Source organism: Bos javanicus, chromosome 22 (genome assembly GCF_032452875.1).
Source record: "Bos javanicus breed banteng chromosome 22, ARS-OSU_banteng_1.0, whole genome shotgun sequence".
NCBI lineage: Eukaryota > Metazoa > Chordata > Mammalia > Artiodactyla > Bovidae > Bos > Bos javanicus.
Genome location: NC_083889.1, coordinates 47,250,752 through 47,277,489, shown reverse-complemented (window position 1 = coordinate 47,277,489; position 26,738 = coordinate 47,250,752). Strand labels below are relative to the sequence as shown.

General features: G+C 50.5%; 1 protein-coding gene across 22 annotated transcripts in view; it reads left to right on the top strand.

The window, feature by feature from the left end:
• Nucleotides 1–26,738, top strand: part of CACNA1D (calcium voltage-gated channel subunit alpha1 D) — a 362,663-nt gene that overhangs the window by 280,130 nt on the left and 55,795 nt on the right. For 14 of the 22 annotated variants that reach the window (XM_061396665.1, XM_061396662.1, XM_061396659.1 and 11 more), the window contains 9 exons: nucleotides 285–443; nucleotides 1,746–1,856; nucleotides 12,765–12,848; nucleotides 19,894–19,938; nucleotides 20,352–20,480; nucleotides 22,707–22,772; nucleotides 24,777–24,868; nucleotides 25,762–25,921; nucleotides 26,514–26,641. In XM_061396665.1, the coding sequence (XP_061252649.1) occupies nucleotides 285–443; nucleotides 1,746–1,856; nucleotides 12,765–12,848; nucleotides 19,894–19,938; nucleotides 20,352–20,480; nucleotides 22,707–22,772; nucleotides 24,777–24,868; nucleotides 25,762–25,921; nucleotides 26,514–26,641 (974 nt within the window). Of the gene's footprint in view, nucleotides 1–284; nucleotides 444–1,745; nucleotides 1,857–12,241; nucleotides 12,326–12,764; nucleotides 12,849–19,893; nucleotides 19,939–20,351; nucleotides 20,481–22,706; nucleotides 22,773–24,776; nucleotides 24,869–25,761; nucleotides 25,922–26,513; nucleotides 26,642–26,738 lie in introns of all 22 variants that reach the window. The other 8 variants (XM_061396667.1, XM_061396663.1, XM_061396669.1 and 5 more) reach the window with 3 other exon arrangements.

The following is a 26,738-nucleotide window of genomic DNA, read 5'->3' as shown; positions in this document are numbered from 1 at the left end:
TGCTTAATGCACTACAGGACCTCAGTCTTTTAATAAGCAAAATGAAAGCACGTTGGCTGTTCCACGTACCCTCCAAGGCTGCTGTGGGGGGTGGATGAGGTGATGGATCTGGGGGTCCATTGTCAGTGATGCTGAGTGGTACCCTTGGGGGTTGCTGTGGCGGTTTCCCGTCATCCATGGTCCTTCCCAGTAGGTGTGCACCGGCTTTTCAGGGCAGACGAGAACTGTGTCCTTCTTCCATAGACGTGCTCAGGATCCCCCGTTGCTCTTTTCTGCCATTGCAGCGTCAGTGTGTTGAATACGCCTTGAAGGCACGTCCGCTGCGGAGATACATCCCCAAAAACCCCTACCAGTACAAGTTCTGGTACGTGGTGAACTCCTCGCCTTTCGAATACATGATGTTTGTCCTCATCATGCTCAACACACTCTGCTTGGCCATGCAGGTAAAAATGGAGACAGCCACGCGGATCACATGTGGGCCTTCGGCGCAGCCCCACGCCCCAGATCCTGAGGGTGGAATGCCGCCCCCTCACAGGAGGAAGGCTTTGCTTTTCGGATGAGTCTGGGCTGCAGTTTGGCCAGACTCCCATTCTGGCTAGCAGTTGCCAGGGCAGGAGTTTACAGGCACTCTTTTGCATAAGAGACTGACTGTATATACATTGTGACCATCAGTGACATTTCTGTGGAGCCTTAGCATGGCCTTCCAGTCTGTAAACCTTTCCTGTGGGCTCCTGTGGCCAGGGAGTGGGTGAGGACTCAAGCTCTGTCAGTGTGGAGCTGAAAAGACAGGGGATTCAATCCTGACTTGACTCCTCAGCCCCTGGGTGATCCAGGGCAAGTTATTTTCATCCGCCAGGCCTGGCTTTCTTTGTTGGTAAAGTGGGAGACAGAGTTGATGCTGGATGACTTGTGTCAGGCACTTTGCCCTGGGACCATCTGAGTGACATTCTTATCCTCAAGTCACTCTCAGCATGACGGTGGGAAACTTTCTGGTTCGTGGAGTATGGAGTCTGACCTGTGTGACCTCCTCTCCTTGTTCATGCTGGGAGCAGGAGCTGCAGCTCCCATCAGTTGGCCATGTTGAATTTCAGAGCGGGACTGACCGTTTCCAGCACTCACACTGCCTGATGGCTGTTGTGCCAGGACGAGAGTGGCCGAGGTCTAGTTTCAGTTTCCCACTGACTGTAAGGATTTGAGCAAACCGGTGTTGTCTGGAAAATGGCTCTAAAGACAGCCAAGGATACATTTTCTGGCCCTTTCCTTAAATTGAGGAATTCTTTATGAATGAAAAGGATCCTCTGCTGATGTAGGGAAAAGCATACAGTCAAGATAATACTGACTTTGATTGAACATAGGCCTAAATGGCATAAAATGTAGACCTAACTGAGTCATACGTTTGTCCATAGACCTGTGGGTGTCTTCTGCATTGTACCTGGGTCAAGGGCCTGAATATAAACCCTGGCGGGAGAAAGGGTGGATTCCCTTTATCCTGAGCAGAGGAAATGGATTTCTTTTCCCTTCATTGTTCAGTCACCCTCATCTTGTCGAGGCTCCTGCACTTTGTGGGGGGTCAGCCATGTGCCCGTGCAGGGTCAGTAGGATCACTGGGAGAGGGTGCTGGATGGGGAGGTCACCTCCATGTCCAAGTGTGGGATGGATGCTTGCTTGGGGCTGGAGGGCTGGGGAGCCTCCTTTTGCAAATCTGGAGCAGACCCTGAGAACTGTGCCTCTGCCTCCATCCACAGCACTACGAGCAGTCCAAGATGTTTAATGACGCCATGGACATCCTGAACATGGTCTTCACTGGGGTGTTCACTGTCGAGATGGTTTTGAAAGTCATTGCATTTAAGCCTAAGGTAAGTTGCTGAAGTCATTTGTCAAGGGCTGTTGCTGAATCATCTCCGAGAAGTGCGCATTTCCTGTTAGTCTTGTGTTTCTGGATTATGCTGAATGGTTCTGGCTGATAACTAGGTTATCACCTGATAAGGGCATCTATGTACACAGGGGAAAATAAATTTGTAAAACCTAAACCTCATAAAAACAATTCTGAGAAAAAGAGCAAATTAGGAATTTGCACAGTGAAGATTGTTTTGAAACCAGATTTTCTGTTTCTAGAAGAGCATGTGTCACACTGTCTCAGAAGCTCACCTCCTTACTTGAGCATTGGAGACATTGCTTTCACAGAACCCATCAGATATAATTCTGCCCTGATGTTACTTTCAGATTTCCAGCATAAAAACTTCAGTTTTCTTTGTTCTTGGTCTACAGCATCTTTTTCACCTTTGATAGAAAATTCAACCAGCTGCAGACCTCTCAGAGCCACACCATCTTTCGTGTGTTTAATTTAGAAAAATTTCTCTTCACTTTAAGACAAAACAGGACATTTATTTTAAACTGTGTTGGACTGCTCTGCATATTACGTCCCCTGGGGGAGGCCGTGCGTCCAGCCCACAGTTGTCAATGCATAGTGTGAGAGACGGACAGTACGGTGTGGGGAAGATGCGCGAGTCTGGAAGCAGACTGGATTCAAACCCCCAAGCGAGTGACTGCTCTGCTCTGCGACTCCCATTTCCTCATCCATGAAATGAGGACACTAGTAGTCCTGTTTCATAGCATGGTTTAGAGGAGTAAGAATCACTCTGTGTGCCATGCTTACTGGAATGCCTGGCCTGGCACACAGCCCCATGCTGTACACATGCCAGGACTGTCGCTGTGACCACTGGCGTCCTCCTCAGCAAGCAGCGATGTTCCTTTGTCCTGAAACTAGACGGAGGAGTAGGTCCAGGCTCAACTGTGGGACATCTGACCCTCAGTTTCTTTACTAGCAAACCCTCCACCCATCCAAGTTAGAGAATGAGTTTAGCGACCCCCAGTATTTGTTCATTGGTGTGGAAAGTATCTGACAATACTGATCTAAGTAAGACCTGGATTACGAAATGATGGTTTCACATACTCCATACTTTAGTGGGATTCTAATTCAGAACTGTTCCTTTCTTTAATTCGAATTAATTTCTATGCCATCTTTATCAGATCTTTGTGGACCAAAAAGAAAGGACACTTGTAAGTGACTGATCGGGGTGATTGCAGTGGGGTCAGATTTGGCACTTCTGCATGGCCAGATGCTGTTTCCTGTGACTTGTCCATATCTCCATACAAACACATTTCCTCCCGTCCCAAACTCTTCTGGATTTCCTTTGCGATTTTGGTTTGTATCCCTCTGCCCTTTCCATCTCTGAACAGTATTTGTCTGGACTGATGGAAAGGTTGCAGAATAAGAACTTTGAAAGTACTTGATCCAGGCAACACGGAACGTATCTATGGAACATTTCCCAGATCCCTGAGCCCTGTCTTCCCCCCACCCGGTGATGAAGCTCCCAGAAGGCACATTGCCCATGGCACACGTGTGAGTCTGTGTGTGTCTGCGTGTGTGCGCTGTCGGTGGCTGTGTCCAGTGGGCCGCTGATAACAAAGCTGGGAGGGGAGTTCAGTGGCCAAGGGGAAGTCAGTAGCTAATTTATAATCAGTACTGATAGATCAGAGTTTTAAAATGAGTGATTTCCGTTAGAAACTACGCTGCTTTGTAGTTTTCCTCCACAAGGTATTTTTACAGCAGAAGACAACTTCAGATTAGAAGTGAGAGAAATCTTTATGGCAGCAGCAGCATCTCTCGGAGAAGGCACTGGCACCCCACTCCAGTACTCTTGCCTGGAAAATCCCATGGATGGAAGAGCCTGGTAGGCTGTAGTCCATGAGGTCGCTAGGAGTCAGACACAACTGAGTAACTTCACTTTCACTTTTCACATTCATGCATTGGAAAAGGAAATGGCAACCCACTCCAGTGTTCCTGCCTGGAGAATCCCAGGGATGGAGGAGCCTGATGGGCTGCCATCTATGGGGTCGCACAGAGTTGGACACGACTGAAGCGACTTAGCAGCAGCAGCAGCAGCATATCTACACTAGAGGGGCACTGTCGCTGTACGTGTGAAGCAGACAGATTTTATGTTGTCACTGTGTGTCTGGAGGAGCCAGAGAGAGTCATTTCACCAAGAAGCAAAGCTCTTCTTAAAACACTTCCTGACTCTCCTGTCTCCTCTTTTGTGTTAGCAAAGCAAGGTCAGGCCTTCCGCAGAGAAGTCCATGAGGCCCTGCTCCCCGTCAGAGGCAGTGGGACTGAGGAAGCACGTGGCAGAGGCAGCCGAGGGGAGAATCTCTGTGAGGGAGACGGCCAGGAAGACAGAGGGCTGGGAACCTGGCCCAGCAGCTTCAGTCCAGAAAGTCTTTGTCTCTCCGGCAATGCTCAAATCACAGGGTCCTCTGGGGTCGTGTTCTCCACAGTGAGGGACACACCTTCTGGGAGAACTTTTTGGCATCTGGCAAGAGAGATGGGATTGCAGCTATTTTGTCGTAGAAATACGAAGAGTGAAGTTAGCTCAGGTGGGCCTCAGTGTAGCAGCGTGGTGGCTGGATGGGGGCTCTCGTCGGGCATGCTGGCCGATGGGTGGCCATGAAAACAGCCCTCCTGGTGGCCGTCCGGATAGCCCTTGGCCCAACTGAGTTTGCGAGTTGCCTACCATGCGGGTCCTGCCCAGGATCAGTGCTCCCACTTGACAGACCCACAGGGTCCCTGGAGACTTACCCAGCCCTGGCACTCAGGAATCAGTCAGTGAACGCTGGGCAGATTGCCTGCTGGCAGGTGCCATCTGGTGAAGGCAGAGGGGGTGCTGGGGGCTGAGCGGAGGTGGGTTCAGTGGGAGAGAAGTGCTCGCAGGTAGAGGGTCAGGAGTGTGGAGGCACCAGAGCTGGAGATGGGGTATAGTGAGGGAGGCAGGAGCCTGGGGGTACTGTTGGCGGCTACTCTGCTGTGTGGAGCACAGCCTGAAGTGGCGTGGTGAGGTGAGAGTCCCTCCTGGAAGCGAGAAGGCATCGCAAGAGGAAGGGTTCTGACCAGTGGAGGAACCTGACTTCTTTTCTCTGCAAGGCCTGGCTGGTAAGGGGGCCTCTTGAGAGCACATTTACGGGGACATGGTCTGAGGCTCTGCGAGCTGAGATCACCCAGTCTCCATAAGCAGGAAGGGCCGAGCTGGGGGATGGAAGTAAGAACCACCTCCCACAAAGCTGGGAGCTTCCCTGGTGGGGAGGTGGGATCCTTCCAGGGAGAGAGTTGTTTGGAGTGTGAGTTCAGCAAGCATGGAAGGTGTCGAGAGGCCAGAGAGCCAGGGAGTGAGGGCAGGGCAAGTAGGCTGTTCAGTGGGTAGTGTCAGCTCCCCAGGGAAGACCCACCCATCGGGCATTGACCTCACGCATTTGGAGTGACCCGGGCGCCCTAGGGTTTTGAAAGGTGGGCCCTGATGTGAGTAAGAAACAAGTCTCGTTCCCCTGGCCTTCCCCTCCAGTTCTCCTGAGGGGCAGCTGCTGGAATCCTCCAGTGGTTCTCTTGCCCGAAGGAGGGCTTTGTCTCCTTCTTTGTGCTTCTGGAAGCCACCCGTGTGGTGTTTTGTCCAACACGTGTTCAACTATGTTACCTGCCTCTGCTATCGGCCTTTCTTCAGGGAGCCACACTTTGTTCCCACGGTTTAGAATGCTAAGCATTTTGCTCTTGGTTCTACATTTGACCTGTGAACAACATTCGGGTTAATCCAAGTATAACTTAGAGTGGCTCCTCCTTATCTGAGGTTCCCCTGCATCCATGGATTCGTCCAACCACGGACCACATTGTGCTGTGAAATTTACTATTGAAAAATATCTGCTTGTATGTGGACCTGCACATTTCAAACCCGCATTGTTCAAGGGTCAGCTGTGCCTTGAAAATGCCTGATCTACACACCAAGACACTGGAGTGTGGAAAAAGTCGAGTTACTGGGTTTGGAGGAAGAAGAAAGCGGTTGAGCACTGTCCTCCTGCTACTGTGCAGAGCAGACATGCGGCAAACACTGGGCACCTGGTTCCGTCCACCTCCCAGGACAGCATTCCCTCCCCTGGGTCCCTGGCGGAAATAAGGCTGCTCAGGCAGCACCGGCAGTTTTCCTGGAGTATATTTTGCACTTCCTGGAATGAAACCTCGATACTGTCTTTTCAGTTCATCAGTGAGTACATATATCTCAGTGATGTGTTTTAATGCCAAAAAATGGCAACCCACTCCAGTGTTCTTGCCTGGAGAATCCCAGGGACAGGGGAGCCTGGTGGGCTGCCGTCTATGGGGTTGCACAGAGTTGGACACGACTGAAGCGACTTAGCAGCAGCAGCAGCAGCAAAAACACTTAAGAGGAAATACGCCTCTCCTTAACTAGAACTTGATATCAGGCTCATCTGTGGGCTCAGCTGTCCACAGCTCCCTCCTGGTCTCCTTCTCCCCTGGTAAGACACGTCCATGCCCAGGGCTTCGTGGCCAGCTTGTCTCACCCCAGCCTCCACTGCCCTACTCCCTCCTGCATCACTCAGCTGCTGAACCATCTCCTGCCTCTGGCCTCGGCCCTTTCCCTTCACCTTCTGTGCACTTGCTTGTAAACCCAAAGGTGACCGTGCATCTATTGTGTGTGTGTGGCGGGCTTGGGTGTCGGGGGAGGTATTTCTTTGTTGAGTATTCAAAGTCCGGCACCAAACACTGGCGCACTTACACGTCTGCCACATTTCTGGTTGTGAGCTCCTGGCCATTCCTCCTCTGCCCCCATCCCCAACTGTCAGCCTGCTGGACTTCTCCATGGCTCATGCTTCTGTGCCTGGAAGCCCTTTGTCCACCTTGCTGTCTTTTAAGGCCTGTCTGGAATGTGGGCTCCTCATGACAGTGTCCCCCCAGCCCAGCCAGAGTCAACTCTCCCTGCACACGTGCTTCTGTTAGATGATCAGTGTGCATTGTCAACATCAGTTCCACTCATGTCTCTCCCTCCATTAGCTGATGAGCAGCTGCTCAAGGTCACAGGCTGGGCCGTGTGTGTCTCACGCAATGCCTGCTACATGGAGGTTACTCAGAAAAGTGATGGTAGGAAGAAAAGAATGGACAGGTAAGCCTGTGAGTTCAGGCTCTTGGCATCAGACACTACCTGCTCTTCCATCACAGGGGTTTAGGCAGAGCAGAGTGACCAAATGTGAATGTGTTTTTCTCCAAGCCTCCGCTTGCCCTTTGGGAAAGCTTATGCTGGTTAGAAAGCTGTGAGTTAACAGTTTCTGCCCAAAGCTGGCACGATGGGTCAACCCTTGGGTTGAATGCTTCCTAGATAATCCCTGGAAGAAGTTGGTAGGTGATTCAGCTGCCTCACTTCAGTTCAGTCGCTCAGTCGTGTCCGACTCTTTGTGACCCCATAAATCACAGCACGCCAGGCCTCCCTGTCCATCACCAACTTCCGGAGTTCACTCAGACTCACGTCCATTGAGTCGGTGATACCATCCAGCCATCTATTCCTCTGTCGTCCCCTTCTCCTCCTGCCCCCAATCCCTCCCAGCATCAGGATCTTTTCCAATGAGTCAACTCTTCGCATGAGGTGGCCAAAGTATTGGAGTTTCAGCTTCAGCATTAGTCCTTCCAATGAACACCCAGGACTGATCTCCTTTAGGATGGACTGGTTGGATCTCCTTGCAGTCCAGGGGACTCTCAAGAGTCTTCTCCAACATCACAGTTAAAAAGCATCAATTCTTTGGCACTCAGCTTTCTTCAAAGTCCAACTCTCACATCCATACATGACCACTGGAAAAACCATAGCCTTGACTAGACGGACCTTTGGTGGCCAAGTAATATCTCTGCTTTTGAATATGCTATCTAGGTTGGTCATAACTTTCCTTCCAAGGAGTAAGCTTCTTTTAATTTCATGGCTGCACTCACCATCTGCAGTGATTTTGGGGCCCCCCAAAATAAAGTCAGCCACTCTTTCACTGTTTCTCCATCTATTTCCCATGAAGTGATGGGACCAGATGCCACGATCTTCGTTTTCCGAATGTTGAACTTTAAGCCAACTTTTTCACTCTCCTCTTTCACTTTCACCAAGAGGCTTTTTAGTTCCTCTTCACTTTCTGCCATAAGGGTGGTGTCATCTGCATATCTGAGGTTATTGATATTTCTCCCGGCAATCTGAATTCCAGCTTGTGCTTCTTCCAGCCCAGCGTTTCTTATGATGTATTCTGCATATAAGTTAAATAGGCAGGATGACAATATGCAGCCTTGACATACTCCTTTTCCTATTTGGAACCAGTCTGGTGGTCCACGTCCAGTTCTAACTGTTGCTTCCTGACCTGCATACAGGTTTCTCAAGAGGCAGGTCAGGTGGTCTGGTATTCCTATCTCTTTCAGAATTTTCCATAGTTTATTGTGATCCACACAGTCAAAGGCTTTGGCATAGTCAATAAAGCAGAAATAGATGTTTTTCAGGAACTCTCTTGGTTTTTCGATGATCCAACGGATGTTGGCAATTTGATCTCTGGTTCCTCTGCCTTTTCTAAAACCACTTTTAACATCTGGAATTTCATGGTTCATGTACTGCTGAAGCCTGGCTTGGAGAATTTTGAGCATTACTTTACTAGCATGTGAGCTGAGTGCAATTGTACGGTAGTTTGAGTATTCTTTGGCATTGTCTTTCTTTGGGATTTTAATGAAAACCGCCTCATTCAGCTGCCTCAGTAAACCCCAAAAGGCCAGTGATTGCCTCAGCTTCTTCGATCTGCAAAGAGACTCCAGGCAGCAAAAAGAGCATGGACTTGGGCTTCTCGTTTCCACTACAAACACCTTGCTGCCTAACCCATGCCGCGCCTGTACTCTGTCCTGGCTGTGGGTCCAACTTGGCTCCCAGGAGCCTGTAGTTGGGCAGGAGACGACACTGATGGACAATCAGGACGGAGTTCTCAGAAACAGCAAACTTCCTGGTCCTATGTCCACGTTAATCTGGGTTATGTTTTGAATTTCCAGAGTCAGAAGTGTTTTCCAATAATCGATGTTATTGCTTGGGAATGACTTGCTTGGTTCTTTCAAATGGGTGAGAAAGGAAAAAAATAATAAGGGCCAACTCTGACTGGGCTGCTAGGGCCTGCTGGTTCCACATGCGGGCCCCCAGCCTCAGCATTCAGTTGTAGGAGACCCTCCTGTCACAGGCTAAGAGGAGAGAGCATGAAGGCAGTGCCGTGCTGGAAGCCCTGGCCTAATCTGCTGGTCACCAGATGCTGTGGTGACTTTGATGGGAAGGGTGGGGGCTGAGTCATACTCAGTGACAGTGACTTTATTACAGAGGAGGCTACTAAACAGGGAAATGGGATGTGGGAAGAAGGGGAGGGCTGGCATTTTCTGCCTCCCCTGGACCCCTAGCGGAGCCACCTGGCCAGAGCCTACGGATTCCAGGCACCTGCACTAACTCGAGCCTCCTGTCTCCTAGATTAGGGGTGTCAGTCCAGGAACCCTCTGAAATTTGGGCACGATTTAGTGAGTACAGTAAACTCTCTGGAGAGGGAGTTGATGAGGTTGCCAAAGAGTTCTGGAACCCCAAAGGTCAAGTTCCTGTCAGGTTGGTTCTGAGTGACTTTATACGTCACAATGGACCAGGGTGGGCCAGCTGGAGAATAGTTCATAGGCTGATAGGAGTGGTCCAGAGGTGAACACTGATCACTCTGGAGAGACAGGGACTCCTGCGAGGAGCTCCTGCGGAATAAAGTCCAAAGCAGAGTGGGCCTGAGTGCACAGGCGGTGGGTGTGGCCTCCGCTAAGGGAGGTGCCACAGCAGGACAAGACAGGGGCTGACTGTGTGCGGGATGCAACAGGAGGGACAGTGGGTCTTTACTGGTCTCTGTGTCTCTTGAGGCCCAGTCGCTCCTGAGGACCACGTGTTTCTAAGGCATCAGTTCCTCTATCGAGGTGAGGGGAAGGCCCTGCACGTGCTCTGTGACTCTGCGTTGCTGTTAAACCCCTAAAGAAAGGACAGGCTCTGCCTGCAAGAGTGTGCTCTGTGGCTAGGCCGCCAGTTAGCCCTCTGTGCATTACTGTTTGCAGTGATGCAAATAATCTGAAAATAAACGTGTGTTCTCACAGTCCGGTACAGTGGCGGCGTTACGCCCACTGCGTCATCAGCTGACTGTGTGGTCCAGCGCCATCCTGGGTGAGGGAAGCAGATTGTGCCTTTGCGGCCGGGTGCTGGTCTCATCGCTGCCCAGCGCGGCCAGTCTGTTGAGGGGCACCAGCCCTGTCCTCACATGGGGGCGCCGTTCTCCTCAGTTTGGCCAGCCAAGAGCCCCGCCTCGTGAGAAGAGGAGCTCTAAGATGTGAGATGTGGTATTTATTGAGCAGGCCCTCCCGTCAGACACGTAACGTGTACCACAGATCACAGAGTTGGGGCAGGCAAGCTTTTGCTTACTGGTTAGAGACTGACAGAGGGGTCTGGGAGGTGGCAGTCACAAGGGTGAGGAACTGTGAGGGAGGTGCTGGGACTGTGGGCAGGGAGGGGAGAGGAGATGGGGGGCTGCGGTCAGAAGTCATGGCAGCTGGTCGGGAAGGTTGTACATTCTTTAAGATGAAATTGTTTAAAAATCCCGAACCCTCAGGCAGTGTTAGAGCTCCCCTGTAAATGCACTTGGGGTGATTAACAGTGATCAGGATGGACATCTCTACCACAGCTACTGGAACAGCCAGCCTGTCCACCTTCTCCACAGTGGCATAAAGGGCCCGGGCTCTGCAGCGGCTCCCTCTGGGTCTGCGCTTGATACCAGTTCCTGGGACCTGACACTTCACAGAACCTTCCGTTCTGGTCTTCTTGATCCAGCACTAAGTACACCCAGTTGTAAGCATGCTGGGCCTCTTTTTATTTAGTTCAGACTGGAGTTTTTATTTCTACAACACGTCCTGTCTTGTTGAAAAGACACAGTGGATTTTCAGGTGTTGGCCTTGCAACCAGAAGCCTCTGGGTACAGAGCTCCCACTGCGCTTTCCAATGGAGGGCTTCCTGGGGACTATCAGGAGATGACAGGCACTAATATAGCCCCTACTGTGCTGAGCCCAGAAAAGGATGCAGAGTGCGTGCCATGCGTACATGGATTTTTAAGCTACATCTTAGGGATGTTCTACCTTCCACAAGATACAAGAACCCAAAACAATGACAATAGAGCAGAGCTGAATGACCTGGAGGAGGCATGCTGATGGAAGGAGGAGGCATCGCCACGTGTCAGGCACTATCTGAGCTCAGAGCCCTGGGCTGGGGGTGAGATTCATCAGTGGGTGGAGTGGGGTGGGGGTGGGGTGGGCAGAGCAGTCAGCACAGTCCTCGTTCTCAGAGGGCTTATCCCAGGGTTGACCTTCAGGCACAGACCCCAGATTTAGTGATCACAGCTGCAGAGAACAAGAGAGATTCCGACTCCCCAGGATGGGAGCTGCAGGTGAGGAGGACCTGCAAAGAAGCCATCAGGGCGTTGGCATTTGAGCTGAGCCTGAAGGAGGAAGTGGATGTGGGCAGGTAGCATAGGGTTGGAGAGGCCAGGATCGCAGAGGCCTCTGGGGGGCTTGCAGGATGGAGAGGAGCCCTCTCAGCCTGGAGGATGCAGAGGGAGGGAAAGACAGGAGAGAAAGAGGAGCCTCTTGAGGGGTTGACGCTGCTCTGGGGGACAATTGGAGCCTCGACCATCATCACCCTAGCTCAGTGCTCCTCCCCCACGAGACCTTGCCTGCACTGACCCCCTGCCTGCATCTCTGTACCTGGACCATGTGCATTGCCAGGCTGTCTCCCTGTAAACCTTCGTGTCCCTTTGACCGAGAACTCTGTGAGGACATCCTTTCAGGACATGCCCTCTGCAGTACTTGGACTGGCGAGGAGGGGCAGGGATACTGGTTTGTTTCCAGGGCACACAGTGAGAATGTGTGAAATGCCGGTCATAGTGCTCAAGTGGGGTAAAGGAAGTGGGGTAGTTGGGGACCCCATGCAAGGAGTAGGAGGGCCTTCTCCTCCCTCAGCTTGGGGTTGTGACTCTGGGTGCCAGGGCAGGATCGCCACGTGCCTCCCTCTCATTTGTCCTGCAGGTATGTGGCTTGGTCCAGTGCCGCCTAGGACCAAGATCTGCATTGAGTGTGCGTGCATGCATGTGTGTGTTTGCGAGTGTGTATGGACTCTTTCACACATTTAGGTGCCCCACCCCACATCCCTCTCCACTGGTGGACGGTGTGGTCACGTCCCTTTGGCTCCTGGTTTCCGTGGGTGCTGCAGGGCCTGGGTATGTCCCCATGTGGTCGGCGTGGCATCTCCCTCCTACATGCTCATGAACGTCTGCCCCTGCCTGCTCTGTCCAGGGGTACTTTAGTGACGCCTGGAACACCTTTGACTCCCTCATCGTAATCGGCAGCATTGTAGACGTGGCCCTCAGCGAAGCCGACGTGAGTATGTGCCCGCCCAGGGTGCCTCCCGTCCTGTCTCTGTCTGCACACCCCCCCCCCACCCTGCACTGCATCACCTGGACAAGTCACAGAGCCCGATCGCACTTGATCCGAAACCAGGAGTTTGCTAGGGAGAGCATGGAAGAGAGGCCTTTTAGTGTAGAACTTGATCCGCAAGCCTTTTGAGACACGAATGGTCTTTGGCGGGACTGACGATGGTACAGTAGGCAGGGCAAGACAGACTCGTGACTGTTTTTATTTGCTCTGTCAGAAGCGATACCCAAAATGACGTACCTAGTATATTTTTATTTTAGGGCGATTTTTTAAGTAGCCAAGCGGCTCCGTGCTAGAATGTTCCCCTTTGATAACACTGTCCTTTTCTTCTTTTTTTCCTGTTGTGCTTCCTCCCTTCTGTGGCTTCTGGCTGCTTGCCTAACAGCACTATTTCACTGATGCATGGAACACTTTTGATGCCTTAATTGTTGTTGGTAGCGTCGTTGATATTGCTATAACTGAAGTGAATGTAAGTAGCCAACTTTGTGTCCTATAAACCTAATTGTTTTCGTTAAGTCTAACGTGGAAGAGACCAGAAACCCTCCCCCATGCGTCTCTATACACGTTTAGAAATTCACGCACACATTTGTTCCAAGGGCTTCCTTGGTAGTTCAGGTGGTACAGAATCCACCTGCAATGCAGGAAACCCCAGTTCGATCCCTGGATTGGGAAGATCCCCTGGAGAAGGGAACGGCTACCCACTCCAGTATTCTGGCCTGGAAAATTGCATGGACTGTATAGTGTATGGGGTCGTAAACAGTCAAGACACAACTGAACGACTTTCACTTTTGTTCCAAAAGACTATTTTCCCTCCTGCCCCCATCCCCTTCCCCTGAATGACAGTGGGGAAGTAAACGTGGAATTGCCATTTTGGAATGAAAACATGATTAGTAAAGACCTTCTTAAGATGTTAGGGGCTGGGAGTTAGTTGTGTGGGTATGTGAGCGTTGCCGCTCGGTAGCTGTCTGACCTTGGCAAGGCCCCCAGCTGCTTCATGCCTCAATTTTTCCAGCTGGAAAACAGAGTTGATAATGTGAGCCCTGGTGCCCACCGTGGTTCTGTGGAGGCACAGGAGGGAAACCCCACAGCCATGCCCTAGATATCCTCACCTGTACCCTGCCCTACTGGTGACACTGGAGAACGTCCCCGTCCTAGCTCCCAAGTAGTGATGCAGATCGAAGGCGGCCCCAAGCCAGGCAAGGGGGCCCTCGAGTGTATCAGGAGAGGGTGTCAGCACTCCTGCATTGCACCCAGTTGAATCCTGTGTTGGGAGCAGTGTGGTAGATGGAGTGACACCCCCTGCACCCTTTAGGAAACATCCAGAGAGCCTTTCTCAAAACTCAGAGGCTCCAAAAAAGGGCAGCACCGCCTCCCACTGGCCCCTCTGGGATCTGACCCATGCCTCGACCAGGGGGGCCTGTTGCGGGCAGAACAGGCCCTGCCCACCTGGTCTGTCCCCAGCGCATGCCCAGGTTGTGTGGAGCCCTCTGCAGGGATGGGTGGAGCATGGGGTGGGTTGCTGTGTGCTGTGCGGGGCTTCCTGCTCCATGGTACCAGCCTGACCCTCTGCCCCTGACGCCTGCCTGGGAATGGGTTGCCACGCTTTGCCTGGCTGACATCTGTGGGATCGTATGGTCCATCCTGGTGCCCAGACAGCATGTATCAAATAAGGAGAAGGAGGTCTCTGTATGCCACTGCTTTGGGGGCCAGGCTGATAGTGGAATATAGAATAGTGGACCGCTGGACCTGGGCCTCAGTTCCCTCATGGACCCACCAGGGTGAATGATGTCTGCCTTCCCTGCTTCGTAGGTACATTGCAATGATAAAATGATAGGAGTATTTATGAATGTACTTGCTAAAAAACTCCAAAGTGTTAGGGAGATAGAACATCGTTACTTTAAATGTAGATTTTCCTTGTAATAATAAGGGAAATGAACTTACTGTGTCCTTGAGGATGTGAGTTAAGCCTCGTGACACTCAACTTCATGCCATGACCAGGTACTGAAATGGTATTTTGTTAGACTTAGGTACTTAGATCCGCCAACCTCCATAAGCTTAGATGTCTATAAATTCCACTTTATGTGAAATACTCCCCGAGTCAGGTATAAAATTGCCATTCCTCATGTGTAAATTATGCTTGGTTATAAAATAATCTGATGCTGGGAGAACAGCAGGACCCTCCCTGGGTGGCCCTGGGCTCTCTTCTCAGTTTACGATCAGACATCTCCCTGCCTAATCATCTCACCACATACAGCACTTACAGCCTCCATCAAAGAAAACTTATGTGAACATTCTGGAACCAGACCCTTAAGTCAGAGATGGTCTCTAATGCAAATACCATAAATGATACTTGGAGCAGACCTCCTTGGAGTGCTGTCGTGCAGGTGGTGGAGTTCATGCTTAGTTTCTGTGTGCCAGGATATGGCCAAGGTCTGTGCACCAGGTGTTCAGCCCGCCTCTGTAATGCCTGACCCCCGTTCGGTGCACCCGCAGAAGCACACGCAGCTTCCTGGCTGCCTCACCACGTGCTGGGGCTGAGCCCACTGCACCTTCCCTCTGGTTCAGCCCTGCTCAGCAGTGTCTCAGATGTGTCCTCCTTCACCTTGCATTGGTCAGGAAAGCCCCAGGTCTATAAAAGCCCACAGACCATTTTGTAGTTAGCATTTGACTCGGGGGTGTCTGTGCAGTACAGGCTTTCATTGACATTCCATCAGGCTTTCAAAAATCACACCGGTTAACATCCTTGTACTGTTTTTCAGTAACTGTGACCTTTCCCCTGGTCAGATGGAGCCTGAGACCGAACCTCCCTGAGCCGGGAGTAGTGCCAGTTCAAGGCCCTGGGCCAGTAGGGGACCTTAGGGGCCTCAGCATTTCTGTGCTGGGCCTCCGTGTAGAAGGGATGCTCATGGCCACCTTCTCGTTTACTCAGTCCTTCATCACATCTTCACTGGGCATCTATGACCTGCAGACCACAGCACAGAGACAAGAGAGACTAGGTGTCCTTAACCTCTGGTGACATAACTCTCGCAGTGTAACTGGTGGCTCCTCCAGCCCGCCCTCTCCCACGCCGATTTCCACAGGGAAGCAGCACACAGGATTTCCCTGGTGGCCTATCCCTTGCACTCCTGACTCAGCTGAGCATGAATATTCTTGGTCCATCGTTGGCTGTTTTTAGCTGCCATAAGTCATCATTTTTCGCAATATCTAATTTGCTGTGCTGTCTCTCCCAACCTCTGTTGATCTTTTCTGTTGCCTAATTGATTTTCATGTTGGTTTTGTTTTTAGAAAATTGTAGCGGCAAGTATATATAAACATATATACGGTGAAGTCGTTAAAGCAAAAGCACTCAAAAGACTGTATTCTTGTCTTTGGCTTCCCCACCTTTGGTTTTTGCTGAATTTCACAGGAGTGCTGTGGGTCGTGGTCATCTACATTGTTTGCTGGGCCCTATTTTGTGTCTCCAGCCTGGCACCTGAGCTGGGGCCATCTTGGTCAGTCACACGTGGCTCTGTGACAGACCAGCGTAGTCACAGGAATGAATTGATCTGACCTGGGAGTGAGAAATCGAGCCTGCGTTTGTGCTCTTTGTGAAAACAGTTTGGATGGCCCTTTCCGTTGTCTGCTTGCATGCTCACCCAACCCTCTTCATCCTGCTCCCTCCTCCCCAACACCCACCCAGCCACAGTCGTGGTTTGAGAGCTCTCTTGGACTTGTCTTCATCACAGTTGGTCATCACAACATCAAGCTGCTAAAATGTCAGATGAGGACTGGCGGGCTCATTTTTGCTCCTTCTTTGATGCCTGTTTGTTCCTAGAGTGGAGAAATGACCCAGCCTCATATTCTCCATAACCCAGAGAATGGCTGTCGCTGACATTTAGACTTGGCCTGTGTCGTTGCTACTGGGGAGGCAGCACACTTGTTTAGAAGCCATGTCTGCATTGTTGGTACTCAAGAGCAACAGTAGGGAGCCCACTCCCAGGCACGTCAGAACTGTCACTGACTTGTGGACCCAGGGTGGACCAGGTGGCCCACAGCTATCCTCCGTCTCTTGTTCTGAATCCACAGTCAGGTTGCTCAGCCCTCCATGCTGTATGCTCACCCTTTTCCAGGAACCAGGTAGCTGGTTTCTGGAGACAGACTCAGCAATCCCCAATACAGAAGCCTTCCATGCCAGAGGTGTTACCTGTCAGGTCAGAAGTCAGAGGCTCCCCATAGGAATTCCCCAGTATGCTTCAGAGTAACTGATTTGCTGGGATGCTGGCTTGCTTCCTGTCTGGATTGGAAAACAGCATCCTTTCAGCTTTTTCAGGAAAAGATGAGACTTAATGCGTAAACGCAGGCTTCCCTAGTGGCTCAGCTGGTAAAGAGTCTGCCTGCAATGTGGGAGACCTGAGTTCAATCCCTGGCTTGGGAAGATCCCCTGGAGAGGGGAATGGCTACCCATTCCAGAATTCTGGCCTGGAGAATTCCATGGACTGTACAGTCTTATGGGGTCGCAAAGAGTCGGACACGACGGAGCCCCTTTCAGTTTCACTTGGTTTGCTTTGTGTCTGGATTGGAAAATGGCATCCTTTCAGTTTTTTGGGGGAAAAGATGAGACTTAATGCTTAAATGCAGACTGCTCCCTGTGCACTTGGGGAACTCAGGACTCATTTGACTCCTGTGGCTGCAGAGGGGTTGGCCTGGAGCCTACATCTCAAGAGCCTGCTTAGGAGCCCTGTGGGAAGGGGCTTTCCAGACCCTGGTGTATAGTTTGGCTTCCTAAGGCTAAGGGTCCATGCTCCTGTAGGGTTTCAGAACGAAGACTGGCATCTCAGGAAGGAGCTAGCAAGGCCATCTAGCCCAGGGCCCAGGATGACCCTGGAAACCCCCCTATTGAAGACTGATCGTTTAACCCTCAGTGCTGTCTGTAGAAGCTTCCTGGGGACTGAGACCTTCCCTAGCGTCCTGGCCTCTAGGAGTGTCCTGTGGTTGATCCCAGGAGTCTGGCAGAGTGGTGTCTTGCTCAGGGTCCATTTATACCCTTTGCCAGCTCCCTGGGTTTGTGAGCTGCCTCCATCCCTCATGGAAGATGGGGATGGCCCTACTCAGTTTGCATCCTTCTGAGTACTGAACCCTTATCAACCCCAGAAGAAGCCATTGCTTAGCTGTAACAGCCTGTGTGGGCTTTTCTGGTGGCCCCACTCTGTGTGGCTGCTCCAGATCTAAAGGGAATGAGCTGTTGTGAGTGACAGGCTGAGTTGGAACCACCTGGGAGCTTTTAAAAATACCCAAAGCTTGGGCATACTCCAGGTCCTTTAAATAAGAATCTTTGGAGTTGGACCCAGGCGTCAGAGTGTTAAAGATCCCCAGATAGTTCCTATGGGTAGCCCAGGGTGAGAGCTGGCCTGCCCTTTTCATCGGGCTGGCATTTGTAGTTTAGGAAAGCCATCCTCAGGGTCCCTCAGTTTGTAAGATATTTTGGCAACTTGGACTTTTCCCCGAGTGCTACCAGTGACATCCTCCCTGCCCAGCATAGCATGTGGGGGCTGGGGAGGGGCGTCCCAGGCTGCTCTGGGGACGCATGCAGCCTGGTGTGCTGTTTGCCCTGTGCTTCCATTCTTGCATGTCATGCTGCCTTGTCCCTCCACAAATGCTATCTCTTCCTCCTTTTTGTTTGTTTGTTTTTTTTTTTGAACAAGAATACCCATGATTTCATGTTCGTAGCCCAAGATCTGGCATACTTCAGAGACAGCAGTTGAAAAAGAGACATATGCTTCAAAAGTCCGTTTGGCAGCTAACTTTCCCATGTCACCAGCGGGGTGTACAAGCTCGGTCATTCTTGGAGCAGGCTAGGGAGGGGTCAGCCAGGCCCCTCCTGGAGAGGCTTGAGCCAGGTCATGGCCAAAAAGAGTGTGGTCCCCGACCAGCAGCCTTTTATTCTATTGCAGGTCTAACACGACTTTGCAAAAGTATCCCACAGAGTGTTGTCTGGTACACACTCTGGTCTCCTTGAGCACACATACACATGCACACACCTCCTCACAGGCCAGCTGTGTGGGTGAGACTGGAGCCCCCTGCACATAGCCCTGAGGGAGGTGGTGTGGGAAAGCAGGTAAACAAAGTCCTTCATTTGTTACAGTCATGAGTTAAAAACCATCATCTGTCCCTTTAAGGAGATACAGTCTCTTTTGAGGTGAGATAATAGAAGGAATGTAAAAAAAGCATCCCAGCTGAAGCAGGGACCCCTTCCTAACCCCTCCAGAACCTGTTAGTCCTAGCTTCATAATCTCATTGTTGAATTTCAGTTGTGAGATGTCGTGCCCAAATGCCTTATATTTTATGAATTTTACAGAGTTTTAGTTTTGGTCTTAGGAGGCAGCCGTAAACAAGAGTGAGCCTTCAGAAGGGAGTTTTTCCTCTCCTGGTATCCAGGGAGGAGAACCCAGCTGATTGTTGTGTGCATCCAGGCATGCATGCACATCCCTTAGCTGTACAGACACGCCATGCAGGGAGGCTCCCTAGAGGCCTGGAGAGCGCCCGGCAGTTCATGGCCCCTCAACCAGAAGAGCCCCCTTCCTGTGCTGGCTGCCCAGTAGCCTGGCCGCTTCAGCAGAGGTTACCCCACTGGAGGGAAGAAGGCTGGCACTTCCCAACTCTTGTTCAGCCATCGTTGTTGAATTTGAAGATGCCTCCTGATATTTGTGAGTTGGCTTACAACCTCTTTGCATTCTCATAATCACTTACTGAACCTCTGATAAGTGCCAGACACTGTGCTGGGCACTGACTGGAATGAGGTGAGGCCCCTGCCCCTGGGGCCTCCCAGCCTGAGTAGGGAGGCAGGTGAGCACAGGGCAGCAAGGGCTGGGATTCTGCACCCTGGGGACCAGAGCCCAGCCAGACCTCAGGTAAGGCAGTGTTGAAGAAGCCCAGGGCACGCTGGTGCTAGGCTGCTTCTTCCCAGGAGTTATCTAGAGCTGAGCCTTCTCAGTGGGGCCGTGACAGCTTCAGGGGGTAACCAGCCCCTCTCCGGTGTGCTCCGACTCAGCCCCACCAGTTCTGTGGGCCTGGGAGCAGAGTGGAGTCTGGGAGGTTTGAGGACCACAGGCAGCTCCCACTCAGTTTTCCCTGTTGGGTAGAGTCATCCTGTTCCCCAGGGTTAGGAGTGGTTTCCCTCAGAGCAGTTCATTCCTCAGACCCACAACCCCGACTAAGAAAATAGAATCCCACCCTGCATTTCTGCGTGTGGGGACCCCGAGGTCTTGCAGCGTTATCTTCTACTGGATGTCTGTCAGCCTTGGAACATCACGTCCTGGGGTGTCGATTGGCAAGGAGTGTGTCCGAGCTTGCGTCAGTGGCTGCCCGCCCTCAAGTCCAGCCCCAGGCAGTGCCGTGGCATTTCCTCAGGGAGGAAGCACATGGGTTCTCCTGAGATACAAACCACAGAATGTTTAAAAGCGGGGAGGGGCTATTCTCCTGAACCCCAGCTTCCTTCCTAGTTCATTAATGCATTTTCAATCTTTGATTTCTTAAAGCCAACTGAAAGTGAAAGTGTCCCTGTCCCAACCGCTACACCTGGGGTAAGATCAGTGACTAGTCCCCAGGGGGCTGGGTCTTTCCCTTGAGTTTATTTGGCCATGTCGAGCCCTCCACTAGTTGTTCTGTACTCTCCATGATTGTCCTTCCAGAACAGTGTCTGCAGTGGTTTGCATTCATCATCAGTGTCCAGTACTCTTGACCAGCCCAGCGTCCTCCTCTTAACACTCTAGACCACGTGGACATGCATGTGCTGTGTGGACGCAGTTTTCCAAAGCCCTGTGTTGTTAGCATGTAACTTCTCCTTTCATATCATGCTTTGTAAGGTGCAAAAGCCCTAGAAACACATCTTGAATTCTTACCTCTGCCACCTCTGTGTGCATCTGTTGCTGTTTTTCTGAAAGTGTTGCATGTTCTACTTTCCATTGGGTTTGACCTCTCCATGATAACCCTTCAGAACTCTGAAGAGAGCAATAGAATCTCCATCACCTTTTTCCGTCTTTTCCGAGTGATGCGATTGGTGAAGCTTCTCAGCAGGGGGGAAGGCATCCGGACGCTGCTGTGGACTTTTATTAAGTCCTTCCAGGTAAGAGCCATCCATGCCAGGGGCTTCTTTGAAGATCATGTGTAAGTCAGAGGTCGTTCCCTATCGTAGAGGATCCACCCTCCCTTCGGCAGGACCACTGTGACCATCAAGGTCCATGGAGGACATAAAACGCCGAAGAGACCTGCCCAGCATTGCTTGGGAAAATCACTTAGGATGAGTTGCTTAAGGAAGCAGAAGAAAGAGCAGTAAGGACCCGCAGCTGAGAGCTCTGTGGCATTTCCAAGACGGACAGAGATATAGGGCTTCACGCCCGGGGTGAATGGTGATGTCTGAGAGAGGGAGGGTCCCAGCCGATACCTGGAAGCGTCGTAAGGCTGCCACAGTCCAGTCCGGTGGCTAACCTGTTGATAAATACAAAGTCAAGAGACCAACTGGCCTGGGCCAGCACACCATCCCCCACCCTGGGTTATCCTGTGCCTGGCAGGATTGCATAGTGGAGGGCATCTGGGTATAAGCCAGTCCCCTTTGTCAGCTGTGCTCTCCAAGCTGCTCCAAACAGAACGCAGCTTCTCCTGTACCTTCTGGCACCCCACACCAGATATTCCAGTCTTTTGGACTTACTCCATTGGGAGGGGCCCACATTCTTATCCAGAGGTACACCACTTGGGGAGCTTGTAGATGCACAGAAACATTAGAAAATAAGTCATGGATCTTCATTTCTTTATCTTTTGACAGTTTTTAATTCAAAAGCTATAAATGCTCACATTAACAAAGGAAGTTATCCAAAGATACACAGAGAACAACCCACCCCACGTCTCAAGTAACTGTTGTTAATATCCCAGGAGACATTTTTCCACAGTGGGCAGATTTTTAACAGGTGAAGAGGAGAAGGTGTGCATCTGGGGAAGGAGGTCAGTCCAGAGATTCGAAGGAAATTCACGAGTCCTGCTGGGGAAAATGAGGTTGTGGAAGGAGCCGGGCTGTGGCTCTGAGAGAGACAGGGCCAGTGGGGGTTCCAGGCAGGTGAGCTTAGGTCCTGGAAAGGGATTAAAGCCTAGGCTGTTGTTATTAATGCAGAGCACCAATGTTTGTGACTGAGCTGCTGTAAAGATAGAATGATTCCCTGCAGTAATGTCATTTGTCCTTTTTAAAAAGGTTTTGGTCACTATAGATAAATTCATGTCACCAAGTAGCGGACCATAAAAATTGAGAAGCTGTGCCAACAAAATTCTTCAACACTTATCTAGGGAGAAAACGCATGTTGGTATGACAAGGACAGCCGGAAACTAACCCTGTGGGGCTGTTAACCAGCCCAGCTGTCATGATGGTGCAGCCGCTCTGGGCCAAGCTGGCAGTCACAGACCCAGACCTGGCACAAGTCGGGAGGCTTTTTAGCCACTGGCTGTCTGATGACCTTTCTCAGATAGGAGAACAAGTGGAGGCTTTATGCATGTGAGCTTGGCCTTAACAATCTGGGCACTCCCTGGAGGCATGCTGAGCACATGGATGTATTCTGTCACCTGAGATGAGGGAGAAAAGCATTTGAGGAGCCTTGGCTTAAAAGACCAGGGGTCTGTCTGATCTCACACCCATGCTTTTATCTGATGTTCCTAAGGAGAGCCCAGGCTTAGCCACCACAGGGCTAGCTCCTTTTCCTCCCCGTCCCAGCCCCCAGCTCTGCATTTCTTTCAAAAAGGGTGCATTTTAAGAAAAGTGTCTTGCTTTCTACAGCCACAGCCAAAAAGTAGTTCTTCCCCTCTGACCCAGTAATTCCACTCCTAACACTTCACTCTAAGGAAGTACTTCAGCAGACACAAGGTGATTTTAAATAAAGATGTTCCTTTGCAAAACAGCTGCTTGCTCCCGCTGCAGACACACCCACAAAAGAAGGAAGCAAGCAGTTTGGAATCATTTTATCAATTACAGTAGTTTCACAAAGGAATCCAACAGTTATTTAAGCATTATTGTGAGAGGTAACACTATTTAAGAGGAGGACACACTGTTGATGACCATGGCCAGCACATTATGCCTGCAGCTTCGTAAGCGAGGTGTATGGGCTGCTGTCCTCAGGGCTGAAGCTGTGCTGCTGCGCTGGGGTTTATTTACAAAGCTCTTCCTCACTACTGATGTCCTTTCAGTATAGCATGGAAAAGAATAGAGGGTGTTCCCTATGTGGGCCTTCAGTTTCTCCCCTCCCCGCCCCCAAGCCATCGGTGCTGCAGGGACCGGAGGCTCACACTGACCCGAGTACCTCCTGTCTTCCAGGCGCTCCCGTATGTCGCCCTTCTCATTGCCATGCTGTTCTTCATCTACGCGGTCATCGGCATGCAGGTATGCTCTGGCACCTCTCCCCTGGATCCCTTTGCTGCATCGCCCCAGCATGCTGCTCTTGGGACAGGTGGACTGGAAAGGCAGGTCATGGTTTTTTAGCCCGGCTTGGCTGCTAAAGAGCAATAAAGTTGAGAAAGACTTGGCCCTGCGGGACAGGGCTTGTACCAGCAAGAGCCCCAGGGTTAGAAGGGTGTGAGGAGGTTAAGCTGACTTTAGGGCTCTCCCCACCCCTGATCTGTGTCTGAGGAGAGCCAACTGATGGAGAAAACCCACAGTTGAGTGTAGACAAGTGCAGTACTGAAAGAAGCCGTAATTGTCCTGTTTTCTGTACCACCGTTGCTAAAAGGATACTGAGTGATACTAAAATCTGTTTATCATCTGAAAGCATTTCAGATGCTGGGGCTGAAGTGAGCCATTATCTTGCCTCAGAAGCGCCCCTCTAAAAAGAAGCATGCAAGCAAGCCCTCCTGTGACCTGGGGTCTGCTCTCCAGCCCCTCGTGAGGTGTGAAGAGGGGACAGGAGCTCACTAACAACTGAGCCCTAATGAAGAGGGGACAGGAGCTCACTAACAACTGAGCCTAACATGAAGTGGCTGGGTTGGGGCAGAGCCTCTGTGGGGAGAGGGAGGTGAAGGAGTCTGGTCCTGGATACCCTCCACCCCGGGGTCTCTCTGCCCTGCTCTCCACTGGTTCAGGTCAGGGAGTGCTGTGATGAGGAGGAGGAGAAGTATTCCAGTGGCAGAGACGTGGTGGTCCCGACTTTTGTATTCTTAAAGCAGAGAAGCATGTGTAAGTCACCAGGACTCACCAGGGTTTTAACTTGTGTATTTATTTTTAATTGAGGGATAATTGCTTCACAATCTTGGTTTGATTTCTGCCATACATCAACATGAATTAGTCATAGCTGTACACATGTCCCCTCCCTCTTGAACCTTCCTCCCACATCCCACCCTTTGCCACTGCTCTAGGTTGTTACAGAGCCCCGGTTTGAGTTCCCTGAGTCATACAGCGAATTCCCGTTGGCTACCTATTTTACGTATGGTAGTGTATATGCCTCCATGCTACTCTCTGCATTCACCTCACCCTCTCCTTCCTCCACCGCGGCCCCCCGCCCTTGTCCGTGAGTCTGTTCTCTGAGTCTGTATCTTCACTGTCGCCCTGCAAATAGGTTCATCAGTACCATCTTTCTAGATTCCATGTCACCAGGAGTTTTGAATGAAGAGTCAGTGTGCTTGAGCCCCTGTATTTCAGCAGCTTTTGGTGCTCTGGGCCCCGAAAGGTCTTTTATGCCATAACGTCCTCATGTAAAACTTAAGTGTTACAGACAACTGCAAACTGCATCACATGTACCACCCTATGTTCACTGAAGAGTCTTCACTGGGCATCAGGCTCTTCCTAAATGTCAGTCTGCTTCTATAATCTCTGTGAGTGAAGCACTCAGTAACTTCTCCTGGCCCTTACAGCAAAGCCCACCAGCCCCCCGTGCTTGTCCACAGCCTGTCTTTGGTCTGTCTATCACATTCACTTTGGCTTCATTTCCTGGAGTACCCAGGCCATGTCTCTTCTGCTCCTTTGCAGGCCTTGCACCCTCTGCCTGGAGCACCCTTTGCCCTCCTTGTCGCCTGACTGGGTTCTCCTTACCCTTCAGTCCAGTCCTTATCCTCACTTCTCCTGCAAGCCTTCCCTGGTGCCAGCCCCCAGCCTCAGGGATCCCCTGAGCCTGTTCTGTGCTTCCTGTGGGGCTGGACCAGCCGAACTCCCATTGGGAGGGCTGCCTGTCTGGTTATTTCTGCGTGCCTTCCCCAGGGTAGGAACTTGCCGAGCTGAGGATGTGCCCAGTGGTTAGAAGAGAGCCCAGCACACCTCAGTGGGATGAATCAAGTGCCAGGCATTTTGGGTATTGACTGAACTTGAGTTCTAAATTCACATGTGGAGGGCTTTTTTTTTTTTTTTCCTCCATATGATAAAATTTTTTCTTTTTCCCCTAATAATTTCTCTCTCTAGATGTTCGGGAAAGTGGCCATGAGAGATAACAACCAGATCAACAGAAACAACAATTTCCAGACCTTTCCCCAGGCGGTGCTGCTGCTCTTCAGGTGACCGAGTCCAGTCCCGAGTAGATGTCTCTGGCTTTGGGCTCCAGAGCAAAAGAGGACCCGAGTTCTTAAAGCAGTTGGGTCCTGGTGGTTTTTTGTATTTGTTTTGTATTCTTACATGGACATGGTAGCATTTTAGTCACAGAGGAATTTTGTTGGCTTTTGGTCATTCACATTGTGATTGGCGTAAGGTTCTCCATTTGGGAGTGAATGAGTAGGTCTGCTGAGCCACTGGGAGGGTATGGAGTATATGCTCACACATGGGCGCATGCACTCAAACAACCAGGAAAATGAAAATTTAGCCGAAACATGGAAGCCTTTTGCACAGTCAGTGGGGAGCTTTGTGAGATGCACAATTTTAAGCTGTATGGGATTGTTTTTAACTCTTTTTAATAACTTTGTAAACAGAGTGCCTTGAAGTGTGAGAACTTTCTAGAAACCATACAAGTAATTTCTATTGACTCTAGTGACTGGAGAGCAAATTCTTTGTAAGTTAGTTTCCAGTTCTTTTCTTTCAACAGAATTGAATGGGGAATCTAATCAAGCTGTCAGATGTTAGGTTGCTAAAAATAATAATCATTTAAAAATTACAGTGTAAGTGTCTAAAAGAGAGAAGACAACAAAACAAACATCCCTTTATACTAAAAGAATTGATGTGCTTGTATCCAGTGGTTGATGCATATCAAAGGGAGTTTCAGCTGGTCCTCCACTTACTGATACAAGTTGCATTTGAAAATAAATAGGATTTTCAGTTTAGGAATTTTGACTAAATCAAGCTGCCTTCCTCCCAAATTACTTAGGTTTTGATCTAATTGAAAAATATTTTTTCTTAAAATTTCTTGAGGGTCTAAGCCTTATATGCCTTCTTTCTTTCTTTGCTTGATCCAAAAAAGGTGTGCGACGGGGGAGGCCTGGCAGGAAATCATGTTAGCCTGCCTCCCGGGGAAGCAATGCGACCCTGACTCGGATTACAACCCCGGGGAGGAATACACATGTGGGAGCAACTTCGCCATCGTTTATTTCATCAGTTTTTATATGCTCTGCGCATTTCTGGTAAGTGATCAGAATTGCCTCACAAACCCCTGCACTCCTCTCATAGATATTCATGTCGCATTTGAGATTCAGACCAGTAATATTGCCGCATCAAATAGCTGTGCGGTATCTTATGTTGATGAGCACTCTAGACTCCACTGGGCAGTTGAGGTTTCTGCTGAGTGAGGCCTGTGTTAATATAAATGCCTTTGTTGTAATAGGGGTTTTGGTGCTCACTAACAGGCTTCACCACTCTAGCTTCTTAGGGCTGCTGGTTCTTTTATAAAAATCTCAAAGCCACTGCACATAGTAGTAACTTACGACAGTGAGTTATTCGGTGCAACTTATAAAACTCCAGTGTGTTTCAAAAGATCAGACAATACCTACCCACCCCCCGCCACCCTCCCTGCCACCCCCGGGGACTATACCCAAACCATTTGTGAAAGCTGGAAGCCTGCTTTTTCTTAATCATTCTTTAGAAGGAAAGTTTTTCAGCCTTTCTGGGAGAAATGGGTCCAGATGTCTTGTGACCCTTATAATCAGGAAGCACTCACTAGGATTGAACCCAGCTAAACTCACTGCACCTGAAACTCCCCTCGATTGGCTTTTACAGATCATCAACCTCTTCGTGGCTGTCATCATGGACAATTTTGATTATCTCACCCGGGACTGGTCTATTCTGGGGCCTCACCATTTAGATGAATTCAAACGGATCTGGTCTGAATATGACCCCGAGGCAAAGTAAGTGGAAAAGAATTCCATGTGGCTTGTATGAGCTGTTTCTGGGTGTTGGCTGTGCTCCCTGGGAAGGTGGGAGGGACCTCAAGCCTGGATGGGT